Here is a 25989-nt window from a genome sequence, read left to right as displayed (position 1 = left end):
GTTCATATCCCCAAATATATTGCATGAACAGGGCTGTTATCTGTCTGTAAACTGTCTATGCACAAAGAGCAAAGATATAACTTTCTCCCATCAAATATCTTAATTTCTTAAAATCAAAATGGGCTTCCTACCCTTTGACTTTCTCCTATTTTTTCAAAAAACCAAAACAGTACTACTTCAACCCGTGACAAAAGTAAAACTAACAGAAATTGAATCTATGCAACTAAATAAACTTGACAACAGTTGCAATTTTTTTTTACCATACATTTATTTTTTTTAAAAAGGAGAGTAAAATTAAAGCCTCCAAGGACTGTAATGTGGAATATGTGGAGTGCTGTAGTTTTGTCAGTTCCAGGAATGAAGAGGAAGAAAGGAGGTGATGTAATAATATCTTCATGTGGACTGGCTTTAGTTGATAGGATTATGGAAGCTTTTTTAAAAAATAGCTGAGAGCTTCTTTTTTGAAAGCCCCTGAATGCAGAGAACTGATGAAGCAGATATGCAGAAAACATAATCAACAATCATAGATATATACATATAATACAACAGAATAAATTATGAACATACGGTAATGAATACACTGTAATAGGAGCTATTCAGATATATTCAGTTGTATTTTTTGTTGGGCGCCTCTCCTGTATCTGCCCATCTGTAAATAAAATAAGAATGAGAATCAAATATTGATATTTACAGCATTTATGGAGTGAAATAATCAAACATTTCACATTATGAACCCAAATTTAGCTGATCCAAGTTCATTTTCAAAGCTGACACCATAACTGGTGAAATATAGGTTAATTAAGTGTAATCTCTGTAGCTATCAAAAGTCTTGCATAAAGGTTCAATTTGGGGGCAAAATACATTTGTGTGTGCCTATGCTGTCTGCATGTAAATATGTATGTGTCAATGCACCTCCATTCTTTCTTCTTGTGATCTGGCTTGGGAGCTTATTAGCCATCACTTTATTACTTAGCTGTACAGTTTTGTTGTTTTAATTTTGTTTTTCCTCCTTAGAAGATCACCGAAGACATAAATGTAATCATATGCTCTAGCCTCTAGTTTAGCCATCATGTGCCTGATGGGAAATACATGCTTGATACTGACTGCCATTTCGCTTTTTACACAACCCATCCCAGAACCAACGCTTTTCACAAAAACACATTCCTCCAAATTTGCTGCATTTACCACTTCCTTTCACAGCAATGTGATATGTTTGCTTTACATTCCTCTCTAGATATTTTCCAACTGCACAGATGGAGTTGGCTGGGCTCAGGAAGAGATTTGTGCTCTGTGGTGCCAAGGAAATATTAGCATAATGGTCTCTAAATCACAAAGGGAGGGTCTAGACAGGGGTTCCTATCTCTGGTACTGGCAGATCCTAGAAAGACCATAGCTCAGTGACAGTGGACATGCTTTGCATGCAGAAAGTCACTGGAATTTCAATCCTGGTCGTCTCCAGTTTAAAAAAACACCCCCATACCAGTCAGTCTGTAGATGATGCGAAAGTCCTCTCTCTGCCTGAGAATCTGAAGAGCCAGGTGCCAGTCAGTAGACAATACAGCCTAGATGGACAAACCTTGCCCAGGACAGTTTCCTCTGTCCCTAAGAATGCCAGCATCACTAACAGTAAGGGATGGAATATATTGAAGTTCACTTAACACAGATTAGCTCTTAATACAGGGATGGGGAACATGAGCTCTGCCAGATGTTGTTGGACTCCAACACCCATCATGCTTCACCATTGACTATGCTGGCTAGGGCTGATGAGAGCTGTAGTCTAACAACATCTAAAGGGCCACAAAACCCCCACCACTGCCTTAACATATTTTAAACTCATTCTCATGAAGAATAAAAGAGTGAATCCCCCTTTCCATCTGTGCTTCTGATTGAAGTAGGGATTCTATATCATAGTCATGATTATGACCACAGAGGTAAGAGGTGGATGTCATTCAAGATTAAGTAGCATGCAGTAAAAGACTATGATCTTGTGTCAGGTCATTTAAGAGTGCAATCCTATGCATGCTTAGGTGGAAAACAGTCCTACAATTCCCAGCATCCCGCATGCTGGCTGGATTGCGCCCTCAGTTAGTTGCAGAGAATAGGCTTTTTATCATTAACTCCTGCTGCCTTGTTCTGTCTGGATTCAGACTATTACAAGGGTAAAAGAAGCCATCATGGCTCCATACCCACCCAACCTTCCTTGGATGAGGAAAAGGAGAGAGGATCATCCTATGCAGCTTTTAAGGTTCCCTTGATAAAGAGTTTTCTCAAAACATCAGGAACCTATAATTGGTGCAGCGGTCTTGTTTTGACTTTGGTCTTCAGCATTACAGCTTTTATTTACAGAATTTTATCCCTGTTGGTGTTGTAGTTTCATACCCACCCTACAACCCACCGGGTTTAGACAATATGGCAACCCACGCTGCAAGGTGGGTAATTATGCAAATTATGGTCACACGCACAGGGGCTTCTTTTACCCCCGTGATTGTTCGAACACCCCCCCTGTGTCTTATCCTTGCTGCTCCTTGCCTTCTGCTTCCCACCCATCCACATGCCTGTGCCTGCAACAAACGTCCCACTCCAGTCCTTCCTATCTTTGGACAAGTTTTGGTCTTGATATTGCTTGTTGCTTCAACCTGGTGATTGACCTCAGCTCATTTGGACCATCTCTCTTTTGTGAGCATCTGGCACAGAATTTTTGGCTCCAGAAGCTTGCCACTAAAAGTTGTGCTTGCCACAGCCACTGAAAGCCATGTTTCACTAGTGAGAGATAAATCCCGCAACCATTCCATGCTGAAAAGGTGGCAGGAGCCCCTTATGACTTAGAGCTCCTTCACACTGAACTTTTTTATCCTACAATTGAGATTGCTCCTTCATGGAAGTTTGTGGGCTCTTTACATGACGCCGTGATCATTCAAGGCATCTCCTGCACTAGATGCCCTTTGTTCTGTTTCTAAATAGATTGCAGATAATGAGCTATCAAATTACCCTGTTGTGTTCCACTTCAGTTTCCCCTGTGAAAAGAGTAAAAGCAGCAAGAAGAGGAGCGAGATCAATGAAAGATAATGGAAGACTCGGGTACAGGGAGAAGGAGGGGGAAGGGGGTGGGGGGAAAGGAAGCACATGAAAAGGGGAGTCGTCGTGATCCTGCATTTAAAACGGAAGCAGAAAGCCCCGTTATAAGTGCAGGATTTTAGGCTGGTGTAGAGATGCCCTTACTGTGAGACAATTTCATTCCATTAACAAATCATACACCAACACTGAATAGGGCTATTTAACAAATAAATCAAGCTGTACCATTTTTGACCAGGCAGCAAAGAGGAGAAATGATCCAAGCACTGCACATATAACCAAAGCTATTCCAAAATGCAGTCTTCTGTTCATCCCTTGATTATCCTGAGAAGAACCTTAGAAATGTACAAAGTATAAGTAAAATTATTTTCTTCATCCATCACCACCACTAATGTAAATAACTCGGGGGGGGGGGGGTGTATGTGTGTGTGTGTGTGTATGACCAAATCTCAACCCAAAAACTTTTTGGATGATTTTCTTCTCATCAAACAAATTAAGGCTGATGTATGGAGATGGCAGCTCCAGAGTTTGCAATGGCAGCTTTTCCATCACAGTGAATAGGGGGTCTTCTAGAGCATTAGGTTTTAGGGTTAACTTTTTTATGAAGATTGGGCAAAAACATAACAGACCCCAACTTTTTTTACCAGCATATACAGGGCCTCTTCATACACTGGCATGTCGCAACAACCCACCAATTGTAAACCATAGAGTGTTAATAATGAAGTGGGAGCAAGTGGACATGCTAGCTCCTGCCCGCCCACCTGCTCCCGTTGAGTTAAATAACCCAGGGATGCTGCATTCCTGGGTTGTTTATCATGATGTCTGAACCCAGAATTTAGGTTGTTGGGAGAGGAACAACCCAGACTTCTAACCCAAGAAGAAACCATAGGTCTGGGTTGTTCTTACTCCAACGAACTACTATTCCAGGGTTTGGATGTCATGATAAACAATGCAGGGACAGCAGGCAGGATTAAACAGTGGCGTTGCACACCTGGCCAGCCCCACCATTTCCGGTCCACAAGTGACTCCTACCACCTGCGGCATCGATGTAGCGGTTCCGGGGGCAAGCCCCCAAACGAGTGGAAATGCTGGCTTCTGGAAGGGGCACGACCCTTCCAGAAAATGGCGGGCCCGGCCGCACATGGACCAGGATTGGCGGAGCTGGCTGTGTGCACAAGGCCACTGTTGGATCCTGCCCATAGAATCCCTGGGTTGATTAACTCATTCATGGCTGCCCACGGTTTATTTAAAACCCTGGGTAGCTGGGACATGCCAACCAGTCATTATGTTTTTAGCTGGATAACTATGATGTTTTTAAATGTGCACCTGAAATATAAAGTGTGAATGTGACAAATGTTGTTCAGTCGTTAAGTTGTGTCCGACTCTTCGTGACCCCATGGACCATAGCACGCCAGGCCTTCCTGTCCTCCGCTCTCTCTCCCGGAGTGTGCTCAAGTTCATAAATGTGACAAATACATGTTTGCAAATTCAAGGATCATAGAAATAGACATAGAATCATAGGGTTGGAAGGGGCCTACAAGACCATCGAGTCCAACCCCCTGCTCAGTGCAGGAAGCCTGATTCCCAGGTGGTCTCCCATCCAAGTACTAACCAGGACTAGTAGGCACTCTAATCAGAGAGCCAAGATTGGCTGACTTGGTGACATGGGTTTGCTCATCATAATCTGTAAAAGCACCCTTTGTTCCCATACATCTTGAATAACGTTTGGAAATTTCACCTGTTACAATTAAAGCAGCAGTTGTGTTTTCTTGAAGAGCTTTATTCCAAAATATGCAGTGAAAAGTATCAGGAATGTTTGTTATGACTCGAAGTGTACTAGTAACATGGTACAGCTGGTCTGGTCCCCTCTTGTATGTTGTATTTGCTTCATCACTTAAGTCTGCACCATCCTTAGTGTGCCAGAAAACCTCTGCCACCGGATAACCTTCTGATTGGCATGCAAGCTCCCATTCTTCGTGTCCACCAACTGCCTGGACTGGTATACTTGTTGAGTTTATGTTTCTGTAAGGAGCTAAACAAACAAAAGATTAATTCATCTCTGAAGTGCATAAACTCAGCCTTATGATAATGTATTTATTTCTTATATTTCTCTCCAGCTTTTCGACTGAAACGTCCTTCTTCTGAAGATAACAACCCTCTATTTCCTACCACAATGTATCCTTCCAGATCCTGTCTTTTAAAAAAATGATCAAAGGGAACTTTCCCTCATGCAATCATTCCGGGTTCACCAGTGGTGGCCCCATTTCCCAGAACTGGAGCAACAGCTAGGGGCTTTCCAGCTATAGATTATTGTCTTTTGCATGTGGAAGTAGAAGTTAAGGCTGAATGTAGACATCTGGTTATGAGTTAAAGCAGGAAGGGGCCTCTTTTGAAAGACGACAGCTCCTTTATCCCAGTTTAGGACTGCATATGACCTTTCTGCCTCTTGTCTCCACATAACAATTTTCTATCACAACTATTCAGGTAGGCCTTTGAGCTGGGTCTATTGTCTTGGGTGCAGTTTTTATTCTTTTATTGTTGCTTTTTTGAATTGTGTTTTTGATGCATTAGTTTTATGATTGTTTTAGTTATATTTTTATCTTAAATTCTGGCTTTTATTGTTGTTAGCTGCCTTGACTGCCATTTCCTGGTAGAGAGGGAGGGTATAAATAAAATAAATAATGACCTAAACTACGTCTAAGTAACCACATATTGCTTCCCTGTTTACCCCTGCTTCCACTTCCCTCCCCAACTTCTGTTTCTTCCCGATGCCAAATTTTAGATTGTAAGCTCCTCGGGGCGGGGATCTGCTTTACTCAGTAAAGTGCCAGAGCTGACTTTGGGTTCTCTTAGAATGCTTCCAGATGGAGGGTTGTGCAAGTGTCAGGCATCAGGAATATGCATGGCTTACAATCTACACAAGGATGGTCCCAGTGCTCATATAGTTATTATTACTGATCCATTAGGTGACATCATTCCATTTAGTGACTGTAACACCACATACCATATTAATTGGTACCACTCTCTGTCTGGCTTAGCACTATACTCCATGCCAGCTACAGGTTTTGTGGGCCTTGGAAAGGTATTTTCAGTGGGGGCCCCCTTCACTTCACTATTGTTATCACTGCCATTTAAAAAAGTATTCACCACTGATATACAATATTCTAAGGGAGCAATCCTATGGCCATGAGTCAGCAGCTAGACGGCCATTGGATATGTCAGTTTCTGGGAACCGATCTCCCCCACCACTCCGTGCTGCCTTGCAGGCAGCTTGGAACGGCCCCGCACTCTGCACTCGGAAGAGGAGCATGGAGCAGCAAAAACAGGGCATTCCGGGGGGGGGGTGTCCCCAGAAGGGGAAGGCAGAAATGCTGGTATAACACATCCTATGTGTCGTCCAGCAGCCACCTCCCCTACTCTGCCTTCCCACAGCTGACAGGCGAAATCGGCTGTCTAGCCGCAAATGCAGGGCAGCTGAAGCACAGAGGGACGATCCCCTCCGTGCTTCTCCTGCCAAGTTTGGAGGTGGCCGCCTATCCCCAAAGGATTGCACTCTAAGTGATAAAGAAACAGTACATGATAAACCATAGTAAAATGCAAGGCAAAAGCATAAACACAGGACAAGAATAAAATCCCCTTTCTGGGAAAGCTTGCTGAAACAAGTACATTTTCAGCAGCTGCCAACCCCCCCAAACAGTCAGCAGCTGTCTAATTTGCACTGGGAGGGACTTCCAGAGAGTGGGTGCTGCGATACTTAAAGGCCCGGTTGTCAGTTTGCCTGCCCTCTTCTTCTCGGCCCAATTCCCACCATCACCCAGAGGGAAACAGCAAGGCAACTGGAAGCTGCTGCTCTTCCTTGCTCCTGCTGCTCACTCGCTCACTCACCCACTCACCCAGGGAGAGCATGTGGTCAGGCAGTGGCAGCAAGGAGAAGTAGCAAGGCTAGGAGCTGTTGAGACTGGCAGTGGACCGCCGGCTGGTTTGTGGACCTCAGCAGGTGCCCAACAATGCCAACCCCTGATGCCAGCACTGAGTATACTTACAGATGAAAGCTGCAGTCTAGATGGAATCAAACTAGACAGCGGAATTTTCTACACTAGAATGCTCACCTTTTACATCCAAAGGTAGATATTTATAGTCAACTCCATCATAATCAACAATGCAAAGATAAGTCCCAGCATCGGTGAGTTTCACATCGGTGATCTGGAGCATAATGTGTCCCAAGCTCAGTTTATCTTTAAACAAAGTGGTTCTATTCTTGAAATCTCTGTCCTGGATTTTTAAGTCTTCCTTCCCTTTGTAAAGTTTGTAGACATTTTTATTTGGTTCTTCTTTTTTCTCCCAAACAATACTTAATTGTTCAAGCTTGAATTGGCCATTCACTGGAAATCTGCATCCCATTGTAACATTGTTCCCATATTCTGCGATAAATGGTGGATTGAACACCTCAACAGTGAACAAAGCTGGAAAAGGGAGAAACGGGAGAAAAATTCTCACTCAAAACCAGATCCAGACTGTCAAAATTAGGCACTATTATCATCACTATGTGTCATACAAAGAAGATCCCGAGCACCTGTTTATGCCATTCAAACTGCAACACTAAGCCCAACTGACACGGTACATGGAAATGTGTGTAATGGTAGCTCAAAGTCCATTTGGATGAGGAGAAGTAGCTTCCAGCAGGGTTGATCTGGAAAGGAAAAGTGGTGGGAGGAGTGGCACATAACAGTTCCCCCCTCCTGAAACAGCTTTCCCCCTTCCTTGCTGCTTCTCTGCTCCCAATTGCACCTCCCAGTAGCATCACTCCTTCATCTAAATGGACCATCAAGCTACCATTACATGCACGACATGCCTTTGCATATTATGTGCAGTGTGGTCTGAGATGGGCAAATTTCCCTACTAAAACATATCGTAAATCAAAACTCAGGAAAGCAATGTAGGGAAGTAGGAGACTAATAAATCCCTAGATCATAGGACTTTTCTACATGAGGCATTTATCATGTGTTCATCATTCTCTACTCACAGTTGTTTACAGGTTCTTTAGATGATGTCATAACCCAAGTTTCATTTCTGCCTCTAAAGAGCACTTTCAGTGAGTTTTTTTAGAGCAGGGTAAATGCAGTAAATAGAGCAGAGTAAATGCAGGAAAATGCAGTATTTAATTGTAAAGGTGAAAGAAACCATTTTTTTTTCATTTGTGCTATTCCACTATCCCACAGTGCCACCTAGAGGTTATGTAGCAGAAAAGCAGGAAAGGAAACATTCTACATGTAGTGCTCGGATCTCAATTCTATGATGGAACCAAAACTAGATATAGTGGATTAACTGCTGATGAACAGCCTCATGTAGAAAAGGGAAGAACATGGGGGGATGCTTATGTGTATTCATTTATTTAAGATTACTTAAATCAAATTAGAAAATGCACTTCTATTCCATTTTTCTCTGCACTCAGAGCAATTGCTAACAGTTACAAGCATAAAAAATGTACATCTCAAATATAAAATTTGTAATCAGAACAATCATTCCCTCTAATAAGTGAAGTTGGTAGTTGAATGCATCCCAGTTTTGAAGTGAAATGGGGCCACCCAAAAAATAAGGTAGTGGTTTCTACATACTTGGAGAAGTCTAGGCATGCAGAGGTATGTGGGTTTGTAATTTAAAAGAAAAAGAAAAAACCCCAAAACAGCCTCACAAGAGCCTATGAATTTTCAGAAAGTCAAGGTGTCAGTTGAGGTGGAGGGGAGAAGGACACTGAAAGACTGGGAAAAGAAGACAGAATTAGCTGGCTTAGGGCAAAAACAGACGTTACTTTAAATGTGTGTCTAGCAGCTACGCATTCTTTCATTTTTATTCTAGAGTAGGTGCAAGGGGGCCAATCTGGATCTTAAAAGCCCCCACTCCCCATGTTAGGGTCTGATCCAGGTTTGGGGGGGCTGCACCTACTCTGGAGTATAAATAGGGGGAAGACATAGCTGCTAGCTTTGGTCCTTATAGTATTCTGGAGGGAGGGGTTAGGAGTGGGGAGACAGGTGCCATGGAGTTTAAGAAAACCTATTCTTTTCTGCATTAGACAGGGATGTTTCAGGAGAAAAGAAAGGAGAAAGGGCACATTTCGCTTTTCTCACCCTCCAGAACCCCCATCCCTGACACTGACTCTTCTGTGGAGCTATAAAAATACTCAGGTTCAGGGCTGGCATCCTCAGCCCTGAACTCTCTAACACTGTAAGAATATAGGAAGCTGTCAGGAGGGGCCAGGAGGGAAAGAAAGCTGCCCTCCCGCAGCTCCAGCCCCACAACACCTGAACAAGGCTACTGCAATGATCCAGGCTGGCTGAATCCCAGTGGAGGCTGGTGGCTCCAATGTTAGTGGGGTAGTGAATCAGCTTCGGGTTTCAGCAGAACTCTAAAGGAGCTATCCAAGGTGCAAAGCACCTTGGATAGCTCCTTTAGAGTTCTGACTGTTTCTGGCTGAAACCTGGAGTGGATTTACCATCCCACTGACATTGGAGCCACCAGCCTCCACTGTTTTCCTTGTGGCTGTGAATAAACTGCAACATTTTTGCAGTTTATTCACAGAATCTTATAACCCAATTAAAAATGCCCCCAAACAAACTTCAGACATGGTAAAGGCCGGAGTCATGCTTTGGGGCACAGGAAAACCCACCACTGTGCAGCCGAAGGAAGCAATGTGCTAGCAAATAAAGGAAGTAATGATGGTATAAAAAGTCCCACCAAACTACCACCAGTTCACATGATTGCTGTGCTCATAATGGCCACATTCTTCATCAGCCTGACAGCTTTCAATTTGTTTCAAGAGGAAGTACGGTGCAATCCCATGTGTGTTTCCGCAAGTCCCACTGTGCTAAGGGGGTTTGCTACTAAGTGCTTGTGCATAAAATTGCAGCCTGAGGGACCCATTCATCATTAGCAGGAGCTGACCTTTTGGGGGTACCATCCCAAAAGATATTGGTATGGATTTGTGGCAGTGTGCAAAAAAGGCATATCCCGCTCAGAGCAAATGCAATGTGCTGAAAATAAACCCAGGTGTAGTTCAGCTACCAGAAAGCACAAAATGGAACTGGAAGTTGCACAGAACTCTTCTTTGAGCCAAAGTGATTACAGAAACACACACACACACACACACACACACACACACACATGGAGGCTGCCCTATAGAAGTTAACCCCCTCTAAACTCATGTTTAGTTGGAAATACATCCCATCATACGTCTCATAAGATTACTCTCAAGTCAGTGAGTATAGAATTGCAGCCAAAGTACAAGAAGCGAAAGTATACATGAGGAATATATGAACTATCGTACAATCATTCATTCACTGCTTATTCTCAGAACATTTTTAGGATGGGGCGAGGGGAATGCAAGTATATTAAATAATCAGAACTTGCTAGGGGACCTTGTTAATTGTCCCCCCTGCCTTCTGACAAGTGAATTTTGATTATTTGTTCCAAGTATTGTCATTTTCTCTTAAATGTATTTCTTTTATATATGTAAAATATTATATAACCAGTGTAATAGGATAATTGGGGGTAAAAAAGATGGACCCCCAAACTAAACTACAAAAGAATCCTGGGAAGATTTGTGCTACCACAGGTAGGTTAGTTAGCATATCAAGGACACAGAGCCAGGTAAAAGAAATTGGTCAGGTGAAAAGACCAATTGCTTCTCATTCGAAATAGTTTTTGAGTGTTTCTTAAAAGTCATAATTTTCACACTAACATTTTGAAAGAATCTCTTGTCAAGCCCTTCATCTTCTTACCCTTCAGGAAAGAACAATGTGATACGAATATACACATAAACAGTATATTTTCCATCCTACAGGTAGAATCTGAAAAGAAAAAAACATATTTGTGACTATGTATTTGGTAATGTATGTACACTGCATTCTTTAGGAGTGTTCAGGAACTGTTCAGGAATAGGGGCCAAATCTGGCCTGCCTGAGGTCTCAATCTGGCCTGCCAGGGTTTCCCAGATGCCCATGCTTCTTTCCCCTGGCCCAAACCCCTTTCCCACAACCACCTATCATTTGGTGATTTCCTGGCTTTTGTGCAGTCCTGTCCCGTCCCCCCCGCCTTCTAAAAGGTTGAAATGCCTCTCCTAAGGCTTAGTTATTGGCAGTAGAAGTTTCAATCTAAAATATGTTGGTAATTTTGGTCTTGCCCCTTTGCCTTTGGACCCACCCACCACTGGCATGCAGCCCCTGAGAGCTTCTCCAGAAAGGAATTCAGCCCTCGGTCTGAAAGAGGTTCAACACCCCTGCTATGCGACACCTACAAAGCATATTGCCAGTGGAGGCTGGTGGCTCCGGTTTCAGTGGGGCTGTGGATCCACTCTGGGTTTCCACCAGAACCAGTCAGAACTCTAAAGGAGCTATCCAAGGTCCTTGACCAATTTGGGGGATTGAGTTCAGCACCATGGATAGCTCCTTCAGAGTTCTGACTGAAACCCACAGCCCCACTGAATTCAGAGCCACCAGCCTCCACTACGTATTGTCATAGAAAGGCATTTGAAAGAACATAGAAGATCTGTGCTGGATGACTTATACCAAAAGCCTATCTAGATACCTCTTGTGAAGCCCACAAGCAGGACTTGAGTGCGACAGCCCCCTCCTGCTCATGTTCCCCAGCATCTGACATACAGCAATTCAATTCGATTCAAATGAGAGACTCTGTTCCGATGTGCCTGTTGTATAAATCTGAGACAGACGTCCCTTAGGTCACAGTCCTCAAGCCCCTCCTCCTCCTGCTTGCTGCTTCTCACAGAGGGGGGTAAGGAGGAAGCTTCAGGCCCAGCCATCTGGGAGTTGGTAACCTGAGAAGCACACCTACCCATATCTGAACTGGCTTTTGAAAAAGCCACCCCCAGTTCTGGCGGCTCCTCTTCTGAATCTGAGCTGCTATCTCCCTGCGCCCAGAATCAATCCTGACATGTGAGATTTGAGCACTACATGAGGGGTGTTTCCTTTCCTGCTTTTCTGCTACATAGCCTCTAGGTGGCACTGTGGTATAGTAGAATACCACAAATACACACAGGGAAAGGGCACTTTCTTTCACTTCACAATTAAATGTCTCATTTTCCCTGCTCTAAAAAAAACTCACCAAAAGTGCTGGTTAGACACAGAAGTGAAACTGCAGGGACACAGTATCATCTAAAGAACCCATAAACAACCGTGAGTAGGGAATGCTGACTGCACAATAAATGCCTCATGTAGAAAAGCCCAGTGTCTAAACAAATGTCTTCTGTTGGAGACATGTGGGTTTGGTTCCCAACATTCAGATCAAGTGAAGACTGTGAATGAAGACTCAGTCTGACAGCAGCTGTTCCACCCACAAGGAGGGTACCAAGATCACTGAAACTGAGCCAGCCACTGGCTTTGGAACTAGGACTTTCAATGAAGAAGGTGGTAGTGGCAATACCTGAGTGATCGTCAAGCTCTACACTGATGGCAAAGGATGCAATGGAAAGCGACATAGAAGGTAACACCACCGGGGCATAGCATTCAGAACCTGCAAGGTAGACGTTGCTATGCTCAGTCCTCTCATGGTTCAACGTTGAGACTGAAGCAGAGAAGAGCAAGATGAGTGGGATAGCCACCTACTGTGGATGATGAAGAAAGGAACAGCAATGTTTTTAAGGCATTTCTGCTCCATGGGTGGAGGAGGAGACAGAAGCAGCTAGAAGACCATGCAGAGGACGGGTAATGCCACCTATGTCCGTGTGGCAACAGTAACCTGCTTTGCTACCAGTGAGGAGAGAAATAATAGAAGTGACCTGGATAATCGCTGGGGGTGCAAGACCTCCAAGACATCCTCTGAGACAAACCCGATGGAGAATAATGGTTCCAATAAGCAGACAGAGAATGAGGTTGGGATCACTATGTTCAGGACTGATCATGCCTGTGACAGCATTCATTTGATGGTGACCAACATGGAGAATGGTGAGGTGGAGTTGGAGAGTGACAAGCAACTCTTGGTGAATGGTACTGAGGATGAGTTCCCTTAGAGGAAGAGGTAGTTACCGCCTGTGGATCCTCCAGAATAAGTTGATCATCTCTCCCTCAGAAACAGGCTGATCCCTAGCCACCTGATCAGTGTCCGACAAAAGAGTGGGGGGTGCCTCCCTCAACAGTGGAATATTAGGGGATGTAATGGCAAACGTCTCCAACACCAGTACCAGAGCAGAAAACAGCTGCTGGACCTGTTGGTCACTTATCAATCCTGATTAATGCTTCAGCCCCAAGGAACCTGACTTAGGCAGGTTTTGGTCTCCTTCAGGGGCCGAATTCTCAATGTCTGCATTTAGTCTCAGCTGGCTTTTAAGCAGTGTAGTGGCAACATATTGGAAGGGGGAGAAAAAAGAGGGCAAAGAGGGACAGGAAAGTGGTGGCACAAAGAATATGGACTCGTGGTTAAGAAATTACCCACTTCTTTCCTTATAGTATTCCACTTTCCTTACCATAAATGGGTTTAGTATATGAACAGTAGCACTGAATGACTGATGTAGCCTTCCTGTCTATCTGGGAAGTCATCAAGCCTCACTTTTAAAGGAGCTGGGACCAGTAAAGAACTTTGCCCATTGGTCTGAATCAATAGATGCATGAAATTAACAAGGAACCCTTTCAGTGGTTACATATGCTTAGAAGAATTGCCATGCTGAGTTAGCCCAAAGAACCTATCTATCCCTGTACTCTGTCTTCAACAGCAGCTAGCCAGTAGGATGCTTCTGGGAACCTCACAAGCAGGGCATGGTGACTGGGGGGGTGTACTATTTTTTGCTAATCAGCATCTGCTAAATGGTATGACCAGGTACATTAAGAACCACCTCCTCCCATATGAATCTGCCCAGGTCCTGAGATCAGTATCTGCAGCCCCACTCGCTGTCCAACCACCATCAGATGACTGGTGGATGGGTACCAGAGACAGGGCCTTTTTTGTGGTGGCACCCAGAGTGTGGAATGGAATGGCCTCCTGGGGAAGATCTGTCTGCCATAACTGGCTACTTTTTGCTTGTCGTTCCTTACTGCAATTCAGATGGTGGTACCTTCAGCAGTCTCTGCCAAGGAAAGACTGGCAGGCAAATTGGTCCCTGGAATCCACCATGAAGGTAAATAGGTCTGAGGACACAGGAGAGATATCCTGCCAATGCTGCTGGTGCCCTAAGGCTGCTTCCAGGTAGGTGGATCTGTCTGTGGCTCCTTGGACCCTGAGCCTACTACAAACATCTGCTCTTCCCTCTGGCCCTCCTATGGAAAGGAAGAAAAATTAAACTGCATGGGCAGGAAGATTTCCAAAGAGGTCCCACCCCATGGCTGGTGTTCTTTACCCTCACTGTTGGCCACATCATGTGGGCTGTTTTCAAGGTGGTGGCAGAGTGACAGAAGGGGCACAAGACACTCCTTATCTTAAAACTTGCTGATAGATCAAAGCCAATAACTTGATGACCCAGTATTGCAACTAGGAACTACACACACACACACACACACACACACACACACCTATATCTATGGAGGGTGGGTTCGTATGATGATAAGAGGGAAAATAAAACCACAGTGGTTTATTTTCCCTCTCCGCATGTGTCGGTCGAGAGCCGCCTAATTAGCATAATTCACCAGGCACAGGTTGTCATGATGTCCAGCCCTGGCAATGGTGGGCAGCTGTGGTGGTTTACAAACCACCCAGCAACCCTAAAACAAGCCATGGGTTTCAGGGTGGTTTGTAAACCATGCCAGCTACCCACCCTCGCTGGGTTTGGACATCACGACAACCTGTGCCTGATAAGGTAATTATACCAATTAGACAGCTCATGACCAGCATGCAAGGGGAGGGAAAATAAGCCACCATGGCTCATTTTCCCTCTGCAATAGTGTAAACTCTGAACCCAGTCAGAGACAGAAAGGATTCACATGCCTCTACTAGAGGCCCCCATGATAATATCTTACAATGCATCCATCCATCTCTGAGCAGGATACATGTACTAATCATTCTCACATGATGTTTTCATACACAACAAAACTGACTGACATCTTTAAGTTTAGCAATATGGGAAATGAAATGACTCTGAATGAACCTTAATGTTAGAAACTCCGTTTGCATTTCACGTCTCACACATTCGCCAGCGGAAGGTCTTTCTACTGAGTTTTACTACGATACAGTATTAACAGATTTGGAAAACCTTATGACTAATAGTGATACTATATAATAACATAGGTATACAATTTTTACAAGAGGACAGAAGCACTGCTGTATAAATAGACATATTTTTCCCTATACATTTCTCTGAATTTTTAAAACATTCCTGTAAAAATAATGCGTAGGAATCCTATTGTGCTCATGCACTCACAGGAGCAGCTGCATGTGTGTTCATGCTCCTAAAAATAACATGAAATGAACGGAAACTCTCATTTTCAGAACGGAGTAGGTCAGCGGAGTTCACAGGCAGAAGGTCTGCTGACCTCTCCTGAGCCATAAATGAGTGTTTCTGCTCATTTCTTTCAATCTCAGAGGTGCCAGAGCCAAATCATACAAATATTAAGATGCGCATGGGTAAATTCTGGGACATTCCTTTTGCACAAGCTGACATTAACTAGTCTGCCTTTTACACAGCAGCCTCAAGACTCTGATCTCAGCCTCTTCAGGTGATAAGTGGACTTCCTTTCGCACTATCACTCAGCTTCTTTCCCAACTCTAAGAACGCCGGAATTCTTTGTTGGTCTTCCCCATTTCCTTCCCTATTATTATGTCTTTGTTACATGACGAGGCAACGGTGTCTCCAAAAATAAACACTGACTCTGATTTCATTGAAGGAATGTTTTGGCAAAATGTCCCACGATTCTCACAAAAAGATATTTGTTTCAACCAAAGTATAACGGACCAAAGTATTTACTTACTGCACTCACTCATTCACCAAACCAGGATATGTTTGCAAGAAGAGTTGTGCTGACAGGCTAAGTACAAGCAACAACTGCTGAAACTGTTTTAAAATATCAGTTGTCAGACAATACCCACTTAACACTAATGCTCAAAAACAGTGCAAATGTTACTGTGTAATAAGTGGTGGAACTTGAATGAAGCTGTTAGAAAGTTTGGAAGAAGAATGAATAAGCATTAAGTAGGGTGGTGTGGGACTTGGGAAATACTTGCCACAAACTATTTCCAGGTTTAAAATGTGGTTTTAATTGTTGCTTTGAGTACCCTAAAATACCTGGGGTTACGTATATCAACTAATGGCTAAACCAGTCTTCCCAACTCAGAGCCCTCCAGATGTGTTGGGCATGTTGGCTGGGGAAGATGGGAGTTATACTCCAACACATCTGAAAGGCACTGAGCTTTCAGTGCCTTCAGGAAAGGTGGGCTAAACTATATTTAGATGTGAAGAGACAAGCCATATCCCTGCAGATTAATTGATCTGGAAATGTCAACATGCAATTATTATTTTAATCTTTCATCTGACTTTTTAAATGCAAGAGTGAACATGCCCACAATCATATATTTCTCACACTGGGGAAAATTAGGAGTGCACCTCAGAACAGCATTCTAATTTGCTGTCTGGTGAAGCTTCCTTCTTTTGGCAACACAACACCCAACATCTTTTAGTTATCTATTTATGGCTTTTCATCACTTATTGGTGCATTTTTATGTAATGCTGCCAGCCTGGAGCCAAACAAAAAGTGGAAATTAAAGAGAAATGCAAATCATGACAATACAAGCCATATGAAAAATGTATTGACCTGCTGCCTTTTAGGAGAAAGAATATGAAATAGTGATGAACATGAACAGGAATGTGGAGGCAAGGAGTTCTGACAAACATTTCTGTTGTATTCATCACAGGCAAATGCTTAGAATACCGGCAAAGCATTATTCTGGTTCTAGCAGGAAAAAAAAATTGGGGGGAGGAAAAAAAGCAAGAATGGGATTCATCTTCTCTCCAGCTTTTTGAATGTGGAACCAATCAGAGGCTGAAGAAGCCTCTCCAGGTTAGGTTAGGGGACAGAGAAACATTTGGATCCTGTCTGAATTTTAGAGACAGAGAACAGAGCTGTTAGTTGGCTGAAGTATTCTTGAGGTACAGTTGTTCTTTTGGGGGACTATATGCTGGATTAGAAACTGTGCTGTCTGGTGGAGTCCTACTTTTATATATGTAAGTTAAGCAAATATTATAAAGATACTATGGGTGAGTTTGCACAGCATGACAATCCACTCTGCAAATAAGCTATGCAGTGTGGGTTATTTTCAGAACAACCCAAGGTGCACCCAACAGATGATCAGGCTCCCCGTGGGTTGTTCCCCGCCTCGGTCCTCCACTCAGTATCCCAGAGTCCTGTGCAGTAGAACCCATCTTGTATGCCCATCCCATCCCCATCCCTGCTCGGACTGTGACCCTGTTTTCATTCTCCAGCTTTTTTTTTCTGGGCCCTGATTTTTGCAAATGGGCCCTATATATCTACCTATATCTATATCTACATCTGTCTATCTATCTATTCATAATTTTTATATTTGCTATTTCTTGTTGGCCTTTCATGGTTGCACAAGTGCAGACTTGCAGCTGTGAAATATATATAGCCTTGCCTTGTCAATGCCTTTGTACATTTCAGCTGTCAAAGGAAACAAAGTACAGTATGAAACATACAAGGAAATTGACAAGACAAGACCGCATATAGGCTAATTTGACAGCCGTTTACAGTGACATGTAGCGAAATGGGGACAAGATTGCTCAGTTAGCAAGGTGATCCCCAGGGTTTTAAGTGTTGGGCTGACACTTGGGTGCCCTACTTCCATTACAAACTTCCGCAAGTATCCAGCAATTGCCTTAAAGAGATATCTAGCCTCCTCACCCCCTTTTTGCAGCTCCCATTCAGAGCAGTAATGGGAGCTGCAAAAAAGTGTGTGGGGGAGTCTAGATCTCAATTCCTGGGGCTGAAAAAATTATATATTGGCCTCATTTGCACAAATGTTGGGGGCTGAAAAAAATAATTTTAAAAAGGGGCTGGCAAATGAGTGACACCCTCTCCAAAGTGCCACTTGAGCATTGTTGGAGGGGCTGTTACTGGCTAGGAGGCTTGACGTGGCAAGGGTGGGAACCATCAGGAAGAGTGGAAGGAGCTTTTGGCCCGCTTGCTGAGCAGTTCTGTACCTGATCATTGCAACCCATGATGGGTTGGCTCTGCCAGGTTCAGACGACATGCCAACCCATCATGGGTAAAACAACCCTTAGATCAAGCCATGGGTTTTCAGGGTGGCTTGTTGCCCAAACACAAGCCACCCTGTGAGAGACAGTCTGGGTTCAGACAACACAACCCACCAAGGCTTGCTACCCACAATGGGTTGTCATGTCATGTGAATCCAGTCTATGACTGAGTTTGTACATCAAACTAACCCACTGTGGGTGACTACCCATGATGGGCTAGAGTGTCATGCGTACCTAGGTAGCTTTCTGTGAGGTGGGTTCATTCTTTTAAACAACCCACAATAATAACCAATGGGTTGTTCCAGGGGTTGTTTAACTCATGATGGGTTGGCATGCCATCTGAACCCAGGACACCCAATCCATCGTGGGGAGAAGGTATTAGGTAGCAAGCCATTCAGCAAGAGCCACAGAAATGCCTGCCACTCTTCAGAATTGCAGCCAAACTGCTTCCAGTGCCCCTTTCCCCTTGCCAGTGACTGTTCTCCAACTGTGCCAAATGGCACTTTGGAGGGGCCATCAGTCTCACCTTTGTGTCCCGTCCCCGCCGTCCCCACTGTGACCATGATTCTGCTTGGGATGAAGTAGGGACACTGACAGCCCCTTCAAAGTGCCGTTTTGGCACAGTTGGAAGGTCTGTCACTGGCAAGGGGACCATGGACGAGACCGCGATTGGAGTGGGGACAGGCGGCTTGAAGGCAGACAAGAGGGATTCTGCACCCAAATCCCCTCGGATACCGAGTGGAGCTGCACAGAGGACTGAGGAGGAGGGGAGAGGAGGGGGGAACACCCAATGCACTGTGGTTGGTATACCTCACTGTATGTCAGGCGCACCAACGACATATTGTGGGTTCTCACAAAACAACCCCCAGTGTGTGGCTAGTCACCCATTATGAGTTAGCGTATCATGTGAACGCCGTATAAGTTGCCAGTGCCTCTCAGCCAAAGGAAACTAAGCCCTGTAGCACAGGCCCTAAAACTACTTACTACTTGGAGAAGTGGAGAGTAACAATACACACACACACACACACATATATTACAAAGTAGAGAATCATGTGTTGCAAATTGTTAAATATATATTATAGAATTGATGCACTGGAGCCTGATTTTAAATACATTGACTTGGAACCAATTCCCATCTATGTAATGGAAGTTACTTCCAAATATATCAAGTTAGGATGCAAGGAGTACAAAATTTCATCAAAGCTGTGAAAGCCTGCACATTCAAATATTACGTTTTAATTTCAAATCTACAGATTCATTTTGTTTGAAAAAAAAAGATTTGCATTTCAGTTTGTTGCCTTGGATACTTTTGCAAATATATGAAGGCCTCTTTGTTTCAGCTTCAATATATAACTTTGTATAACTATGTTATATAATGCATGTACTCATATAGGTTCACATGCCTATATTGCTGTAGGCAAGCATAAATTTGTCCATAAAACAGATCTACAGCCCAGTCCTATCCATGCTGACTCAGAAATAAATCCCATTGTATCCAGTAGAACTTGCTCACTAACAGGATTGCACTTACAGAGTTAGAACTAGACTTAGGCTTACTGAGTATGCTCAATGAAAGCAATAGGACTTATTAGCCATGACTAACTTAAGTCCCATTGATTTCAGTGCGGCCACTCTATGTATAACTAAGTCTGGCTCCAATCCATTATGTATATTAATGGCAAAAACTCTACAATACTTTAAAAGTTACTGCTCTCAGAAACAAAATGATCATACCGAATAGGCTATTTGTGTTTACTGTAACTCCATGAAGTTCCTCTTCTATAGGAAAAGAAGGCTGTATTTAAGTTTCAGTCATCCTACCTGGCAAGACACATACTACAGCAAGTACAGCACAGCTATTCCAGAAGGTAGCAGTAGATCAGGCCCCCAGAGGGGCTGTGAGTCTTTTTTCCCCCTCCAGCCAGGAGTACACTAGAAGCCAAAGGATATATGGTGAGAGAAGAAAACACTTCCCTTTCCCTCAGTTCCAGATTCATTTCTGAGGGCAGAAAAGGGAGATGCCTGAAGGAGGAAGTCCAAGGACTCTGGAACAGGGCACTTCCCAATTGACACAGTAGCTCTTCACAATAGCTCTATAAACAAACGTATTGTTTTCCCCCAAATCCATGCTTTCAAATTACCAGAACCCTTCATCAGGTAGAATGAAAATCAAGCCAGTTTCCAGTTACTGAAGGAAACACTCATACTCATTTTGGGTAACTAATGGCTGAGACAGGGGCATGGGGGAGAATTAGCCCAGCCTTCCCCAACCTGGCCTATCCAGATTACTGGACTACAACTCCCATCATCCAGACAATGTGGCATGCTGGTGTGGGTGATGGGAGTTGTAGTCCAGCAGATCTGGGAAGCGCCAGCTTAGGGAAGGCTGGCTTAGCACATCCAACACACGTGACCCCCTTAACTATGCGGGGATTAAACAGGATTGCCATGGCTCAGGAAGTTCATTCTCTAGCTAACATGATGCCTTTTGCAAAGTTGGCTCCATGTTTTGGAGAGCCTTTGGACAAGGTGGCAAGTGGGCCCACTTTCTCCTCACTCCTATTGGTGCTGCCTATTCCTTTGCCCTGCACAGGAGAAACTTTTCCTTTCCTACTCAGCCCTCTCCTTCTGGACCCAACATTGCCCACAGGGACAGCACAAGGCAAGTGGGAAGAGGTAACAGTGTATTACTATATGTTACCAAGGAGTTCAGCCTCACTTTTTAGGTATCACCCTAACATCTTGACCCCAGATCTCCATTTTGTCCTGGGACACTAAGCTAGCAGAAGCTTAGAAACAGTCAGAAAAAGGAAGTAGAAATAGAAACTTGCTGACCTCTAACTATATTAATCAGAAAGCAGGCGTCTCACCAAGTATGCACAGCAGTGTGAGATGTCCAGAATATATAAAGGCCTTGCTCATCACTTAGCCCAAGGGTGGGCGACATGTGACCTGCAGGCTGCTTGTGGCTCCTATGGTTGTTCCTGCACTCCCTGCCATGTTTCTTGCACTCCCTAATGCTACCCCAAATTCGCTCCTACAGTGGCAAAGACCATGGTGATTTTGCAAGGAAATGAGGCACATGGGGAGTGCATGCCTTGTTTGCAAGCAGAATTCTGCTCCTAGAAGCATGATCCTGTGTGATACTCACCTTGTATCCCTGCTGAGTTGATGCAATTTTTGCCGCTGCTGCCAGAGCAACAACTTTGGTGGGAGAGGTTGCCCACTCCTGACCTAGTCCCTAACCTAACCAAACCATCCAGGGCACATCCTAGCCAATCCAGAGCCCTGGTGAAGGAAAAATCCAGGCCTGAAGCACTGCCACTACTAATAAATCAATCTGGACCATTAAAGTTAGGGACCTCTACCCAGAATGTGCACACAGAATCTGATTTTGCAAACTACCCATGCCTTACACTCCTCACTCACAGCAGGAAAAAGACAACCCCAGTCGTAATATACTAAGGGTAGCCTTCTCCTCTTCAATCTTGGGAAAATGTATTAGTTATCGAATCCTATATGAGAAACATACAACTAGAACTTGCTGTTCAGTCTCTGTGTAGTTTTGAGAATGCCAACTCTGAGGTCAACGCAAGCTGTTTCAACCCCTTCCTAGGTAGCTCTTTTCCCCAGCGTTCCTCTCTCTTCTCTGTTTATTTTACATTTGGTTTAATTAGGGATCGACAAGAAATTCACACCTTGGCAGGCCTTCACCAGAGAAGCAATCCCAGTGTCTTGGTGCCAAGGACCATCTTGTATCCACATAATCCCCCAGAAGGAGAAGAACTCTTTCCCCTCCACCCTAGGAGAGGCAATATCTGCATTCCACTTCCCTTTTTGTCCTCTTTCAGTAAGATAGCCACACACCCCGCAGCCTTGTTTATATTCTGGCTTCTCCTTCTCTAACCCACGTAGGATGTACATGTGTGCCTGGTACCTATTGCCCTTCCCTTCCCATATTTGTCATCGGGCTCTTCCATTCTCCATATTATCATCATCATCATCATCCACTACTACTACGTTTATAGCCCACCTTTCTTCCATCATGGAACTCAAAGTGGCTACATGTGGTTCCCAGGTGGTCTCCCCTTCAAGCACTGACTAGACCCAAACCTGCTTAGCTTCAGCAAGGTGGCTGTCTCAAGTGCCTTCAGACTATGCCTGGGACCATCTCCCCTTACAGTTAGTCAAAGAATTGCTGAACCAAGCAGAATGCTGCCTGTGCATTTTTGTAACAACTCTGCATATTAATCCATTTGCTGTTCTTTTGTAATAAAACTGTATATTCTCAATTCTAAGAATGTCCATTGTCTGAATGCCGATTCCCCTGGTGTACGCGTAGCCTCACTGTGGCATGCTGTCACTATTAAAGATCTGAAAAGCATGTGTTTCTCCTGTAGACGTGAACATTACACATGTGAATGAAGATACACAGTAACATCTGCAGTATGCATTGACTCAGTCCTGGCCCAAGTGCAGATGGATGCTTTGACTTAGATTCCTGCTGTCAGGAGGTCGCTCCTGCTGCCTTCTGAAATCCTCAGGTAGCCAGAATCAACACACAGACAATAGGGCTCTTTTCCAAGGCTTTATTCCCATTCAACCTAATGACGCTTACAGATGCTAATTGCTTGATCCTACGAGTGAGGCTTAAGACAGCTGCCTACTCGGGGGTTCTAACCTTAGAAATCAGTTGATCTCCATTTGGAGGGGAAAGCGGGAAACCTCAGTACTTATGAGCTAGGAGGAGAGAGTCCACCCCTTGCCCGAGGGGCATCGGGGTGCCGCTGTTGCCGTCGTGCCAAGTGGGCTGAGCGCCTCCTCTCAGCGCCCGCCATCTCCAGCTTGATGCCGCACCAGTGCCTAGTGTCCAGAAACTGCTGTTGCTCCGCCCTCTCCCTGCCAGGGTCACTATCACTCTCAGGAATGTGCACCAGGAGGGGCTCTCCCCCTGGCTGCTCCTCTGAACAGAGTGCAGGTTCCTCTCCCACGGTTTCTATCTCTTCCTCAGAATCAGAACTGCTTTGGAGCTCTCTGGGGGAGGGGAAATGCGGGGGGGGGGATGCGTAGAAGGAATGCGATGTCATCTAACCCTAACACCTGCATTGAGCAGGGGGTTGGACTCGATGGTCTTATAGGCCCCTTCCAATCCTACTATTCTATGATTCTATGGAACTTTGCTGGACAAGTTCTCTTCCCTTCTTCTGCATGGCACAGCTGTGGTGCTTAAAAACCTTTTCTGGAGTATGGGTATGGATGGGGTAGGACATGTTGATTGCGTCTCAGTTACTAATTCAAAAACTCTGGCTGTTCTTTAGAAGCTTGGCAACAGCACAGTCCCTTCACACACCCCTATCTCCTTTCTGCTTTGGGACGCAGCTAGAATCTTGCTGCCTCAGAGCTTTTAAAGTGATGGACAAAGTCTCTAAGTTAGCACCTGGCAACCCTACCAAAGAATAAATGTTCTTTTCTGATAGAATATTACACATAAAGTCTCTTATTCACACACACTACATACATACATCTCCTCTTATCTCATCCCATCCCATGCTGAACTCTTCTGCAAACTACTATCACGTTGATGACGCCACTAACATTTTGAATTTGTCTACAGTAGAAAAAAAAGTGATGGTTCTTTTGCTTTGCAATGAAGATAACTGTCACAATTTTCTCAGCTAGAGGGAATTGTTAAGGTAGTCAGTGCAAGGAGTAAAATAAGCATGAATATCAGAAAACTTGGATGTAAGTGTGCACTGGATTCCCATATCCTATGCATGTTTACTCAGCAGTAAGACTGAGTTCAAAAGGCCCTACTCCCAACTAACCCAAGTCATATGATTGCAATCATATGACTGCAGCATTAAAGTTGCTTAACTCTCAGTGGATCATGCTATTTTATTCATTTCTAAGAAAATATAAAATAATTTCACAAGAGGACAAGATACAGGAAGTTACCCTGGGGAAAATTATTGCACAGCATGTGAACATATTACTGGCAATGTAAGCCAGAAACTGAAAGGAAGAAGAAAAACATGACAAGGCGAAATCGCCCTTCTCCTGAAACAATTCTTTGCTTATTAATAAAAAACAACATCAAAGACAAAAAGGCAGCAGAATAAGAATACATCTTATCGAGGCATATTTTTAAAGTCTAAAACTTCACTGGAATAACACAATATTTACTGTCCTTCTGAAACAGGACAGTCATGCAGCAAGTGTACCGCTCTGAGGAGGCTGTTCTACAATATAAAAATGCCAGCCCCAAAGCCACCATCTCCCATGTACACCCGCCATGTCTCCAATGGTAGAAAGAAGTGGAAGGAGGACTTCAGTAGAGGAATAAAGGCCACAAACGGGTTTGTACAGGCAAAGGTGGTTCGTAAGAAACCCTGGTCCTAGGGCACTTAGCACTTTAAAGTTCAAAACTGGCACCTCGAATAGAGCCTGGAAACAAATTGATAGTCAGTGAAACTGATACAAGTTTGGCATCTAGGCTGAGAGAGAAGCCTGGTGGCCACATTCCAGACCAGCTGAAGTTTCTGGACTATCTTTAAGGGCTGTTCCATGCATTACAGTAGCCCAGTTTGGAGATGACTGGGGCATTAACTGGATAATTGAGTCCAGGTCTGACTTCTCAAGGAAAGGGTGCAGTGGCAGACCAGTTGTAGTTGCTAGAAGACAGCCCTGTGTCCAGGAGCAGAATTGGATCCAATAGTACACAGGAACATAGGAAGTGCCTTATACCAGCTCAGACTATTTGTCCATCTAGCTAAGAGTCATCATGATGTACAAGGCAATGGTTCTCCAATGATTGGCAGCAGCTCTCCTCTTGCGGAGGTTTTTCACATCACCTGCTACTTGAACCTGGAAATGTTGAAGACTGAAGCTAGGACTTTCTTCATGCAAGGCATGTGCTTTGCTACTAAGCTATGGCCCGATCCTCAGGCTCATGATCTGTTGCTTCAGGGGGAATGCGATGTCATCCAGAACAGACTGCACACCTCCACTGGGATTGTCAAAGCCATCAGTACTTCCATCTTGTTTGAATTAAGTGCTAGCTTGTTCTCTCTCCTCCAGTCAATTGCTCCCAAGCACCAGTTCAGAAGAACTTCTATTGCCTCCCCAAGGTTGGATGATGGAAACAAGAGATATATTGATAGCATCCAATCCGAAATATCCAAATAACCTCCTCAAGCAATTCCATGTAGAGGCTAGTTAGGTCACAATGCCGGGCTGACAGCAGAAGGGACAATGGGCAATTTTCCCTTGTCAGGATCCAGTCCCTAGACTGAGCAACCCTAAGCCTCCTGCCTGCCAATAGTGCACAGCCCCAGTCCCACTTTCCGGAATGGCCATTACCACCACTCATTATTTCTCCAGGTCCCTGCTTTTCAGCCCACTATGCATGTTACCCCACTTGATTAGACACCCTCTCTCTTGACTAGCTTCCTTAGCACTCCTTTCTCCCATCTCCTATAGCATACAGCCCAGCCCCGCCCAGCCCAGCCCCAAACACACACACACACAGTGTTCTGAAATTGCTTCAGAGCCACCTCTTTGCTAGCCATGTATAGAATTGCACTGGGTTAGATCTAGATTTAGGGCTTCTCCACACCAGGTTTTTTAGCCCGCAATTTTACTGGGGCTTCTGCTTCCCTATTCTTTGCAGGATTAAGATCACCCCTTTTCATGCACGTCTACTTTTTCCCTCCAGGGAG

At 44.3% G+C, this 25989-nt stretch overlaps 1 protein-coding gene across 10 annotated transcripts in view; it reads right to left on the bottom strand.

Moving 5' to 3' along the window:
* Window positions 1-258: 258 nt before the first annotated feature.
* CD274 (CD274 molecule) overlaps window positions 259-25989 on the bottom strand; it is a 27538-nt gene continuing 1807 nt past the window's right edge. Inside the window, exons 1-8 of one of the 10 annotated variants that reach the window (XM_084834451.1) lie at window positions 20093-20272; window positions 14129-14330; window positions 12505-12645; window positions 10808-10916; window positions 7182-7535; window positions 4811-5104; window positions 3298-3407; window positions 259-649 (exon numbers count right to left, since the gene is read on the bottom strand). In XM_084834451.1, coding sequence (XP_084690577.1) covers window positions 593-649; window positions 3298-3407; window positions 4811-5104; window positions 7182-7473 — 753 coding nt within the window. In that variant the 5' untranslated portion in view covers window positions 7474-7535; window positions 10808-10916; window positions 12505-12645; window positions 14129-14330; window positions 20093-20272 and the 3' untranslated portion in view covers window positions 259-592. Of the gene's footprint in view, window positions 650-3297; window positions 3408-4810; window positions 5105-7181; window positions 7536-10807; window positions 10917-12504; window positions 12646-14128; window positions 14331-20005; window positions 20273-25989 lie in introns of those variants that run through there. The other 9 variants (XM_084834441.1, XM_084834449.1, XM_084834443.1 and 6 more) reach the window with 9 other exon arrangements.

This window comes from Heloderma suspectum, chromosome 2 (assembly GCF_057233095.1).
Source record: "Heloderma suspectum isolate Gila_16-S chromosome 2, 16-S_ref, whole genome shotgun sequence".
Lineage (NCBI taxonomy): Eukaryota > Metazoa > Chordata > Lepidosauria > Squamata > Helodermatidae > Heloderma > Heloderma suspectum.
Note: the sequence above shows the minus strand (reverse complement) of the source record. Positions and strands in the feature narration are given on the sequence as shown.